Raw genomic sequence first — 12,797 nt, 5'->3', positions numbered from 1 at the left:
CCATTTTCCTCTTTACTATAAAATTGGTTTAGACGAATTCCAAAATGATTAAGTTTCTTTAACATATACTCAATGGACCATAAAATTCACATGGGAAAAGCCAAATCCAAAGAAAAAATAAAGTACATGGAGAAGATGCAACTAGGTGTTCTTCTCAAATGCAACCAAGTGACTGCAGCTGTTGATGGTGAAACTGCTAGTAAGATGGAGACTAGAAAGCAAGGACCTTGTATGCAAGACAATATCTGCATACAAGTCAAGGAAAGGCATCTCAAACCGAAGCAAGCTATCAACTTGTGTTCCCCGGATGTGGATGGAGACATCTGGACCTTCACGAGGGATGACATGCCCTTTCAAGAGAGGAACTCTAGTGGCATGGTGGGCAATTTACATCTGTATCAATATAGATTTGAAGGATCGCGGCTGACTCGCATTCCACCACAAACCACGCACACGTACTCAACTAGTTGAGGATTCAAGTTTGTAAACTGGAGCACACTTGACACCTAGACAATAAACAAAAGCATGTCAATTTAGCACACAACAATTTGACTATGAAGTAAAAAAACTTGGAATGATTTAGCTTTTGCCCATAGCCCAGGCTGGAGACTTGGCACATGAAAGCATCTTCTAGCTCATCACATCGATCTCCATTTGGTTTCAGTAGAATGGTCAAGTCGTAGAAACCCAATGTATTCTTTGATGTCATGTAGAAACAATTGCGCATGGTGTACATCATGAGCCCTTCATCGTTGTACTATTGCACCAAGCACATCAGTATTGGTTTTCGCTCACCCACTGATGAGAGTTGCAAAGAAAATAAGATTAGTGGATGCATTGTTTTCTGTTGTGGTGCAAGCATTAATGAGAAAAAGAAATCCTCACAATAGCATGATCCTCATTGCATGGACCATCAACAATGGCCAACTGATCAGTGCTACCATCAAGGTCGACCTTGATCACAACAAAGCTTATGATGGATTGTGGAGATAGAGCCCTTCTTTGCCGCGAACATCTCAATTGCCTTAGGCACAAATTCAGTTATGAAGTGCTCATTGATGAAGTGGATGGTCCCCTCAAATGGTTCTGCCTTCAAAGTCATGGTGGTGGCATCAAGATGCAACAAAACATGGGAAGTCCCTCCTTCATCAAAGGCTCTTTGCCTTGCAACAGCTCCTTCAATGCGGTAGTACGTCTCGGGAAGCGAAATGTCCTTGTATCAGTCCATGAAAGTGTGGGGCATAACCAAGGTAATGGTCTGGCGATTGTGGCGATCAGTGAAATCTGCTAGCAGCCTTGTTGTGTACTTTGCATTCTTTGCTTTGAAAGTCCCATATTTCACAAAAAATTTTCCTTCAAAGACAAACCTATGCGGTATCACATCTATAATCATTTCAATGTCAAGCAAAGGAAAATGATATCCTGAAAGGAACAGGACAAGGAAGAAGAAGAAGAAGCAAGCAAGAAGAGGGGGCGATGGTAGCAACAGAAAGCAGAAGCATGAATCAGAAGGATCATAATCACCACAGCTAGTCAAGATGACTCTAGCCAAGGTAAGGCCTTCACTATAGCTCAACACAAGAGGAGACAATCCAAAGCAGCCATTGTCCAAGCTAACAGCTCCAACCCCAAGGCTAAAAAGGAGAAGAAGAAGAATGTTAGATAAAGTGTTTACCTTCTTGACTCTTAATGTTAGAGGGTTAATGGACCCTGGTAGAAGTGAGGAACTAGCTTTTTGGTTGAGAGATAATTCTTTATCATCTCTCTTTCTAGCACTGCAAGAAGTCAAGGCTCATAGAAATCTTCTACAGGCTAGATTGAAGGCTATAGATAAAGAAGGGTTTGGTATTACACTTCACATGTGGAGGGTAAAGGTGGGACATCCATTGGGGTCCTATCTCACTACAATGATGGTGTCACTAAGTCATTTATAAATGATCACAACAGACGGGTATTGCTTAAATGTCTCATTAAGGAGATTAAGTTTTTCAGTATTTTCTCTCTATGCTCCTAATTCAATAGTGGAGAGAAAAGGATTATGGGAATCTTTACAATGTGTAGATGGTAATTGTTTTACTATGGGAGATTTTAATATGGTGGAATGCAAGACACAGTGGCTTGAAAAGGGGACATGCATCAGAGGTACCGAATTGCTATCATGGGAGGAATGCAAGGAGCACTGGCAACTGGTAGATGTGGAAACAACTAGTGACTTCACATGGTGTAACAGTAGTCAAGTAGGAGACAACATGAGGGAGGCAAGACTTGACAGGTTTCATGTTTCTCAAGACCTATTGAACAATCATTTGTCCTTAAAATTAGAAACTTTCTCTTCTCTAAGTTTGTCAAACCATAAACCAATCTCACGAAGATGTGATTTTGGGCCTAGTATTAGGGGCTCCTCTTGGTTTAAAGCTGATCCAAAGCTATTTTTGTTAAAGAGTGTTCAAACTCTAATTGGGAAGGATTGGCAAAATGCATTTGCCAAGAACACTTCTGCTACAGAAGCTTGGGCTTTGTCTATTCAAGAAACTCAAAACATTCTTAAAATAGCTACAAAGAGCAGGGCTAAGATCAAGGCTTAGAGAATGGATCTAATTTAGAACAATATCAAAGCCCTAGAATTGAAAGCTAGAATAGGAGATACATATGCTCAAAAGGACCTTATTACTACTAAACAGGATCTCAAGAGACAGGAGTAGATCATATTAAATGACTCCAGGATTTATTTTAGAATTTGGTGGGCAGGGAAGATAGACAGGCCCACTAAAGAAACATTTAAACTAACCAGAAGAAGAGAGTTCAAGAAGAGATTCCTCTTCTTAAAAAAGTAGATGGCTCTTGTGCTGCAACTACAGAAGAAAATACCGAGTTTATACAGCAACATTTTTAGAATCTGCTTTCTACTGTAGTCACTCCCAATGAGGATACTCAGAGAGCTAGACAACTCTGTCAAATTATAAGGGAGAAGACTGTCAAGCAGTCTGACCTACCCTATCTAGAGAGGCCTTTTACATTAGAGGAATTGAAGGAAGCAATTTCAGTTATGATAGATGGCAAAACACCAAGAGAGGATGAGCTGCCTATTGAGTTTTACAAGACCTTTTGGGAGTTGGTTGGCCTTTACCTTTTGTTATTGTGGCAAGAAATTTTGGGTAAAGGTGCTCTTCCCCTTCATATCAATGGGCGTGTAATTCCAAAGGAAGGCCCCAAAGATGAACTTAAAAATTGGAGACCTTTAACAATGTTAAATTGCAGCTACAAGATTTTTGCAAAGGCTCTAGCTATAAGAATACAAAGTAAGATGATAAACAAAAGGGGTTCATTAAAGGACATCATCTTCTTGAAGTGATCATTAACATCTGGGAAGGGTGTGAGTATGCCAAAGAATCTAGACAGGATATATGCTTTCTTAAGGTTGATTTTAATAAGGCATATGATAGGCTAGAATGGGATTTCTTAAATCAATCCTTACAAGACATGGGTCTGGGTCCATCTTTTGTTTCTAATGTCAAGCTCCTTCTCACTAATGCCTCAGCTAAAGTGAATGTCAATGGAAGGGTGAGTGATCCTTTCTTTTTGAAAAGATCAATCAGACAAGGTTGCACTTTGGCTCCTCTACTTTTTGCTACAGCAGCAGATGCTCTTGGTTGGCTCCTCAAAAGTCAAATTCAAGAGGGTAGTCTCCAAAGGATTGAGCTTATGAATGGTAAATAGCTTGTCTGTCAACAATTTGCAGATGACACTACACTTACCCCTAGAAATAATGAGCAGGGTGTCAGTTGTGTGATGGATTGTCTTGATGTTTTCTGTAAAGTCTCAAGATCTTTAATTAATCATTCCAAAACAAGGTATGATACCCTAAGTGGCAAAGAACAAGGGGTTTATAGTAGATGGGGTGTCTCAAAATCCAAAAGAGCACAGTGTTTAGACTTTTGGGCCTCCCAATGGGCCTTGAGATAACAATGAAGCAAAGGTGGGACTGGGTCTTAGACAGCAGATTTCTAAAAAAGTTGTATAATTGGAGAAGCTTCCAGGAAAACTTTACAGAGAGGAAATTGCTACTCAACCAATGTTTGTACCCTATATCTATTTTTTATCTTTCTTGTTGGTATCCCTCTAAAACTGGGCTAGACAGATTTATCAGAATGTGTAGATCCTTTTTGTGGGGAGGAAACAACAAAATTTCCAAAATAAGGTGGAGCTACTGCATTAAGCCCAGGGAAGAAGGAGGACTAGGTGTTATAGACATTTCAATTGCTACCAAAAAACTTTCTGCTACTTGGATAATCAAAGCTTTAATAAATCCAGAAGATGATTGGGCTCAGCTTTTATTGAGGAACATGAGACACATCAGACCCTACAGGGCTCCTAAATGGAAAATCTGTCCTTATGCTTCAACTATATTCAACCATGAACCCTGCAAGACCAAAGGAAGCTCACTATGAAAATCTATTTGGGGTGCATTTGAAGAGATAAAAACCTTTCTTCAATTCTCTAGTAAAGGTGCTTTCATGGCCATTGACTCAGTCTCAGTTTCAACTATATTCAGAGGTTCTAAACTGGCAGAGGAACAATTTACTTTGGCATCTTGTCCTTTTAAAAAGGGGTTACAATCTTGGGGTCAGTTATGGAACATAGAACTTTTCAGATGGAAGACATGGCAAGAAATTAGAAGGGAATTCTCTCTCACCAACCAAAGTCAAGGACTTGTCGTGTAGCTCAAATTATGGAAGGGAGAAATTAGTTGGAAAGGAGGCTATGTCCTATGTATACATAAAGAATTCAGTTGGGTAGGATGTTCTTCAATACTTCCAATACCAACTCCAACTTCTGACATGGATGACCATTTTAGAACCCTTAATGTCAAATGGAAACTAACGGATAGTAGAGCTATTTGGTATGCCAGGTTTGACAGAATTTGGGCCAAAATAGTTCTAGAGGAGATGTCTTGTCGGGAATCGCCAAGACAAGAAAAAGACGACTAAGAAGAAAAGAAGAAGAAGAAAGAAGAAGAAGAAGAAGAAGCAGGAGAACAAGAGCAAGAAAGAAGAAAACAAGAACAAGAAAGGAGAAGAACACAGCACAACAGGTATGCCTTCGACTCCTGCAATAGCAGCAGCAGCTTTTGCTTTCTTTTCTTTTTTTTTGGTAGAAAAAAAGTAATTTATATTAATTTGAGAAAAAATTTACATCATCAGAGTTCATCCAAAACTGGTGAGCTGACCTCACATAAACTTACTCTCTTATAAAAAGAGTGATAATAACCAAAAACAGTAAACTCCTCAATAGACATTGAGAGATGCTTCGTCAACATGGAAAGAGAAGCTAGTGGATTCCTCATTGGAGTTAGTAGTATGAGTGTATTAGCAGGGACATCAGGAGCAGCAAGAACCTTAGGAACATTTTTGGCAGGAGTAGCAGCAGATACACTCTGGCTAGGGTCAATATACATCTCCTCAGTATCCTGTAAAGCTAAGTAGAGAATGTAGCATCATTAAACATCTGAGCAGAAGGCCATGAAGCAAACAAGACATTAGTACAAAGCTCTTTATGATTAAATTGAAAGTCATTTCTAGAGATCCATATGAACCATAGAGCATGGGCCCTTATTTGGAACCAAGGCTCATGCCTTATTTTGCAAGCATCTCCTAGTAGAATAGATTTCCAATTCTTAGGTTCTCCACACTCAATCTGAATTAGTTTCCAAACTCTTCTGCCATGATGACAAGAAACAAAAAGATGAAAAATATCTTCCATGGAGTCAAGGCATTTCTGACGTTTGCCATCTCCCTTTCCTATTCTAAGTCCTCTAGCATTAGTCCAAACTGCTTATGGAGGACAAGCCAAGCGCTTGTACTAAGCATAAGTTTAATTCTTTTCTTGTCTTGAGGTGGATGTTGTGGTCTTATGCCTTCTTCATCGGGCTGGTCTGTCTTGTGTTTGTAATCCTGGAAATGCTTCCGTGGTTGGTACCAAATTGGGCATTGCTTTTGGAAGTAGTTTGTTTCATTGTTATTTACCAACAAGTGAGCAGACTATAAAACATGGAGAGAGTATTCCATGGAGAGGTGCATTGGAGAAGGCTCCATGCATGATGTTGTACTTCTTGGAGTTGTTGTGTCCAATTTCTGGACATGTGGTGGACTTAGGTGCTGGGACTGGTTCTATGCAAAAAGCATGCATGCATTCTGGGAGAGCATGCTTATCTATTGAGAATGATCCTGACATTTGCAATTCTATATTGCAACCATTTTTGGATGGACAGAAAGGAAAGGGAAATGTGTTAAGCAACTATGGGACTCTAAATGATTTCAAAGATGTGGAAATGGTTGTTAATCTTCGAGATGACTAGTAAGTATGTTACTCTCGTCTTTTATCTTTTTAAACCTATTTGTTGGAGAATATTACTATCAACGAGGCATTGATATTGATTGATCTATTTTAGCTTTTTGCCTTCTTATGCAAGTGCTATGGCTAAGATGATGTGTAGTGACAACGCATTCAATGCCCCCATCAAAGAGAGAAGGCATCATCGCAATATCTATGTGGATGACATCAGTAAAGAAGATTGAGTCTAGTGATTTGACATGAGTTTTTCCCTTCAAGCAATTCATTTTGCTTGTGATGCCCTAGTATTGAACATGCATAACTTTTGTGGTGTCTTGCACCTATTTCATTTGCTAGAGATGTAGTAATCATATTGAAGAACTATTAGTACATCATGTGAGTACCCATGAATATTAATCTCAATATCACATATTCAATTTTGAGCATGTTGGTTTCATAAAACTTTTTCTATTTGCTAGAGATATGACAATCATGTCATATCTTAGTTAAGGTTTGCATGTCAAAACTATGAGTTGTGTACAAATGATCATCATGGTGAATTGAATCTTAAAGTATCTCCTTGATGCAACTAATAAATGTTTCGGCATAGATGCATGCAAATTTGCACCCTAAATTCTTCACCATGTGACTTGCAATCATTTCATTGATAAATCACTATCTATCATGATAGTATGAATGATGGATGATATAGGTGGAGGGTGTTGAAATGAAGTAGACATGAAAAATACTTTTGTGAATAAAGGGATCTTATAAGCCCTAAATACTATTGGAAAGAAATGTAATTAAATGTATATAGCATCTTTGTGGGGTAGTTTTATGACTAAAGGGTGTGTGATGTTAGCGGCATCTTTGTGGGGTAGAAATGCATATGGTATCTTCTTGGGGTACTTTTATGACTAAATGGTGTGTGATGTTATGATAAAATTATCCACAAAATCACAATATAGGCCATGCTCTGAAAAATGTGCTCAGACCAAGACGCTCAGAGAAAAGACGTACCCATCTTGCAGCAAGTGTTTAACATGGCTAGAGGTCTCCAAATATGGAGGTAGTGCTAAGGCCTTAGTGGTAAGGCCTTAGCAAAGATCTTGTAGCAAGTGTTTAACATGGTAAGAGATCTCTAATTACGGAGCTTTTCCTTTTGTCCCCCCCCTTTTGGAATCAATTTAATCATTCTTGTGTTAGTTTTACTTTCCAAAACAAGTTTCTCCACTTATTCATTCCACAGTTTCATGAGAATGGGCCCAATAAAATCCCAACTGACCACATAAAATTCAATTGGCAAACCATCCTCTCTCAGTATCTTGCATTTAGCCATGCTATTAATAGCTCCTTCAAATTATCATGAGTAATCTCCTTGTCTAAACATCATTTCCTTATGTAAATATATTGCTATTGAGCTGACATGAGTTCTTCTATTTTCATTTTCTCCTTGATTTCTTTTGTCCTTGCTCTAAAATTTCTAGTGCTAACTTGAGAATTTTATCTTCTAATGGTTGCCTCCTCTAAGATCTAGCAACAACTACTCTTTTCCTAATTGTTTTCTATAGAACCTTGGTTTTGTCTATGGTGCTAATCCATTTCTTTGAAATAGTTGAAGTCCAAAAGCATCATGCCTCTCCTTGTCCCATCCTCTATTAACCTGAGTGCACATGGAGCATCAATAGTAAGGTTGTTAACGACCACATTAGTTAACAATGAAAGCAAAAATGTAGGAGAGAGCATGAGGAGTAGCAAGTGAGAATTCCCCTGGAGCCGAATGGTCTGAAGTGGTTGTAAAATGAGAGAAGAGAGATACAAGAGAGTGCAAGTGTTAGCCCTCCCTCCAAAAAGTGGATATGTATATAAGGCCAAAAGTTTGACTTTGGTCTTCATTGTGTACTTTCAAGAATTGCAATAGAAGCTCTCTCTTCCTCTCATTCTCTTATCGTGATCCTTCTTGTTCTTCCTTGTGAGTTGCCTTGTGATTGCCACTATTCCCCTATCCCCCTCTCCTCTCCCTTATGCTCTCATTCCCCTCTCCCTCCCTTCTTGCCTCTCTTCCCTCCCGTCGTGGAATCAATTGCACACAATCTGGTAGATGCTTGGGTGATACAAGTGGATGGTTTGCGCTACAGAGGTCCCACAAGGAGTTGTTCAAGAGTAGAGGCTTTGATGGCATCCCCCAAGATCCCCATGACATGTGAGTCACTGCCGCATACTTCACATTTTTGGCACTGTTGCTAGGGAGTTCAAGCTATCTTCTCTACCCAAGCTTTCTATTATTATCCACCCATTGCACAATGCTTCTATCTTATCTAGAGGTGTTGTTAGTGGAGTATAGGCTGGTTTGAAAGGAGGAAGGTGTGATTTTGGAGTAGGAAAGTTAGAGGCTGCCATTTTCATCCATAGAGTGTTTTTAGCTCATTTGAGCTTATTTTTTTATGTTTTTTGTTACCACATTGTAGAAGTAGCTATTAGGGATGATTGGTAAGGTGTGTATGGAGTCACGTTTCCCTTGAAAACACTAAAAAATGAGTTTGAATCAGTTTAAGTTAACACAAGAGTGTGTTTTTGGACCCCACCTTCAAACATTCTCTTTAAAGTGGTTGTTTTTTGTGTTTTTTTTATTGGAGTAGGTAGAATAGGTAGTGTACTTCCATTTGTGCTCACAAATCTTGACTAGAAACAAAATTCTCAAAGAGCACCAAAAACCAATCGGCGGACGATTGTGCGAGACTGGGATTCACTACTATAAAATTAACGTAGTGACTCACTTAGTCGTCTCGCTACTATATAATGCACTTGAGACGTGGATTGCTAGTTGGCCACCCACCCTCGCCCACCTTACCTAACACCACGTGGTAATTTATGAACTCACAACTATCATGTGGCTTTAAGGTAAAAAAGACACATAGACTAATTCTGACAGGGTAGCCTGGTGAAGTAGGCGGCACATGCACCTGAGGTCTAGGAGGGTGATAGGTGTTAAACCCAAACTAGAGGATTGTGCTTCCAACAACATCCTAACCGGTCCATCTAGTGCCACACTGTTAGTTCTGTTTAGAATCTTGACCTTGAGCTCATATTCAGTACATGGTCCTACGCATACAGAGTCCTCAAGCTCAAAGGATGCTATGAGTTTCAATGCTGTAATGTTGGAAAACTTGAACCCGAATTCGGGAGCCTCCATGGCTCCCAACCTCCTCCCAACTCTAACTCTATAAGGCCCCAATCCCCCACCTCTTCCACCATAGCCTCGCTTTTAAGGGAGTCATTTTCCAATCTCATGGGATGGTTTGGCTTGGTTGACCCCACCAAATCAATCCCTTCGCCAAGAAAAATAGGGTGGCTAAGGAGTAGCAAGGCCAACCACCAACGAAAGTATCTAGTAATGCACCAAAGACACTATTTGGTAATGCACCAAGCAACCTTATACCCGCATCAGTTGAGGACCCTCAGGGCCGCATGTATAGTTCTATGAGGGAGAACCATCCTTCACCAAGTCCCTCAGAGCCGCATGTACAGTTCTATGAGGGAGAATCATCCTTCACCAAGACGTTTGATCCCTGGGTACCCAGGTATTGGCCTCCTAATCTTGAAGGATGGAAAACTGATCAGACGGACTTTGGGGATAATACCTTTCCACAATCAACGGCCTCTCATCCCAATCCATTTGCAACTTAGGGGGGAGCTCCGGAGAGCAGTTCCTTTCCCACATGGCTTCATCCTATAGGCCAATTTCAAATGTGAATGTACTCATACCAAGGCCCGTACCGATAAGACCAGTAGACTCCAGCCCACCGCATATGTTGGGCTCCAGGTCCTATGAGTTTAGGGCCATTCATCTCAATTCCTACTAGCTTGACAAACTTTTATAATCAACCCTAGGGTCCACACGACTTTGGTATTGTGCCAGTCCCTCAAGCACCTCCTCCCGCACCACAGACGGAACTCACACTGATGAGGCGATGAGGATCCTAGTGCAAGTGCCAAGAAGGGGGCAACACCACAATAGTCATGGGGAGGGAAACTAATGCCTCATGCAATCACCTAGTCATGATCTCTAAGCTCATCACTAAGTTCTTAGGTGTAGGAGATCTTGTCTCCCACATTGAAAGGTTTGAGGATCTATGAGACCTTAGGAGACATTGGTGACCTGGATGAAGTGAATGCTTTTGAGCTTAGAATTTGTTGATGGCAAGGTAGGCCAATGGTACAAAGCCCTAGGGCTAGAAGAAAAGATCAACTAGGATACCCTAAGGAAGGCCTTTATAGTGGGATTCGCCCCCATAGGCCCAAAGTGGAATCCAATCAACCAGTTCTATGAAGTTAAACAAAAGGAGCTTGACACCCCTTGGGAATATATTGCAAGAATAAAACATCTAAATTCCCATTGTAAACCACACAAGAGAATGAGTGATGAGTGGCTATTGCCTCGAGGCCAAGGATGCCGCCCAAGTGACTAAGGGCACAACCATAGATGAGGTGGCCACGGACTTGTTGAACCGAGTAGCCCAACAGCTCAAGGGTGGGTTGGGCAAGGAAGGCATATGTAACCCGCACTTTGTTTATGAGGCAAGACAATGTGGTGTGGAATATGCACATGCAACCACTTGATGAATGAATGCCCTCACCTACGGGCAAGGCCAGTGCTCCACTCACCCATCGTGCTAGGTAGGGAAATCATGAAACTTCACAATGTTGATAGCCCAAGCCGATGCCCCCACCCATGAACTAACAAAGGATTGTCCTTGCCGGTGCCACTAATCAATACAATTAGGGCCATTTAGCCTTACAAGGAGCCCCTTAGGCCAACCAAGGGCCATAATGAGCTCAAAACTTTCTATTGCCTCTGCAAATCTAGGTCCATAACCCCCACCACCAACAGATAGGTATATCATCGAGGAGCCACCACGTGACTGGGAGGATCCTGACTATGCCTTACTGACATCTGAGCTAGCTCCCTATGAGAGCCCTATTATGTATCGAACTAGGAAAATTAGCCATTATGTGATGCAGGACAATTAGTACATTCCAATGTATCAAACGGCTCTTGCAATGCAACGTGCGAGAGACATGAATGCTGTGAATCATAGATCAATGCAATTCAATAATATACTTCCCAAGGTTCGCACTATGCTAGTGAGTGTCCATATAAAGAAACTGCCAACCGACTCATAGCCTATTATAAATGTCAAGGACCTCACTTTCTCAACGACTAACCATACAAGGATGATAAACTTGCACCCGGGCCTACTGCACCCAATTCAAGCACTCCATTGTGTTTTAGTTCTGTATAAAGATTGCCCCATGAGGAGAACTCCTAGATGAGCTTTTGATCTAAAGGCCAGCATTAACTTGCTGAGTATTAAGAGGGGTCAGGTGTCCTCAGTATCATTGAATGTGATCACAAGGGGGGCAAAGGTCGATGAGCTAGTGTGGTTAAGATAGGGAAAGGTTCAGATCGGATTGTCATCCAGAGTGGTTTGAATGAAGAGACCACAACGGTCTCCACCTTGACCTCATCGAATCTTGCGGTGTTCATCTTAAACTCCACCATGACATGGCCTAAGGATAAAGTAAGGGTAAATGAAACGTAGCACCATAGATGGGACATAAGCCCAGTCGGTCAAAACAATACCCTAACCTAGTCATGGAAAAGCAACGCCTAGCAAAGGCATAATGATTAGTCCAGGAATGCCATGAGAGATATAAGTAGTGGGTCAGGACCAACAAACACACGGATACTATCCACCCCAACCATCAGGTTCAAAAAAGAACCTTAAAGCCCTTGCCTACCCTAGATAAGCTGGGCGAGATAGTTGCAAATAGCACCTCATTGGGAAAGTCCCTATGGCAACACAACATGTTTGAGGAGGACCCTACTTGGCCTCAAGTTGTAGGCAAGGACCCTACATCCTTTATTGGGTTTGAAGAACCCCAGTCGGAAGGCCAAGAACCAACTAGCCATCCTCGGGATGTCGCTGAGCTGGCTGTCTTCTTGTCCATAGAGATTAAGATGCCCATAGCTACCCTACTAAGAGGGAATCCCATCCTTTGTAGAGATCTGTCTGATTGGATGAATGGGCAAATGGTCAACCTTGAAGAGGTGTGGACACTAAGGCTGTCGAAGCCCCACACAAGGAGCAAATATGCTAAAATTACCTATCAATAAGCTAGGCTAGTAATTGACAGCGATGATACGAATGCTGTAATTTTGATATTCTGCCAAGGCAAGAGGGCCACGGCCATCTTGGATGGCAGAGCGAGTGTCAGCATCATCATGAAGTATTGCTGGGCAAAATGGGGAAAGCCCAAAATGGAAAGCACCAATCTGATTGTAAAGTTAGATGATGGTGCAACAGTCCAGCTAGTGGAAGTCCTAAAGAATATAAATATAAAAACCTTTGGTCTCACCTATCGTGTGCGGTTTGTATTGATGGACTTCCATGGGCAGTCGCATG

General features: G+C 41.2%; 1 protein-coding gene across 1 annotated transcript; it reads left to right on the top strand.

Moving 5' to 3' along the window:
* The first annotated feature begins 5,315 nt into the window (after positions 1 to 5,315).
* LOC147893974 (uncharacterized) lies at positions 5,316 to 6,575 on the top strand. Its single transcript, XM_087386400.1, has 3 exons — positions 5,316 to 5,462; positions 5,894 to 6,354; positions 6,449 to 6,575. The coding sequence occupies exons 1-3, from the start codon at positions 5,316 to 5,318 to the stop codon at positions 6,573 to 6,575; spliced, it is 735 nt and encodes a 244-aa protein (XP_087242526.1).
* The last annotated feature ends 6,222 nt before the right edge of the window (positions 6,576 to 12,797 follow it).

The sequence above is a fragment of the Dipteris shenzhenensis genome, chromosome 15 (assembly GCF_047967505.1).
Source record: "Dipteris shenzhenensis isolate YYH24624 ecotype China chromosome 15, Dip_SZ_1.0, whole genome shotgun sequence".
Taxonomy (NCBI): Eukaryota; Viridiplantae; Streptophyta; class Polypodiopsida; order Gleicheniales; family Dipteridaceae; genus Dipteris; species Dipteris shenzhenensis.
The sequence above is the reverse complement of the archived record's forward strand: the minus strand, read 5'-3'. Positions and strand labels throughout refer to the sequence as shown.

Coding starts and splice junctions, on each gene's coding strand:
- LOC147893974 (XM_087386400.1), top strand. CDS start 5,316: ATGGAAAGAGAAGCTAGTGGATTCCTCATTGGAGTTAGTAGTATGAGT. Junction 5,463..5,893: donor GGTCAATATACATCTCCTCA/GTATCCTGTAAA, acceptor TCTTGTCTTGAG/GTGGATGTTGTGGTCTTATG. Junction 6,355..6,448: donor GTTAATCTTCGAGATGACTA/GTAAGTATGTTA, acceptor GATCTATTTTAG/CTTTTTGCCTTCTTATGCAA.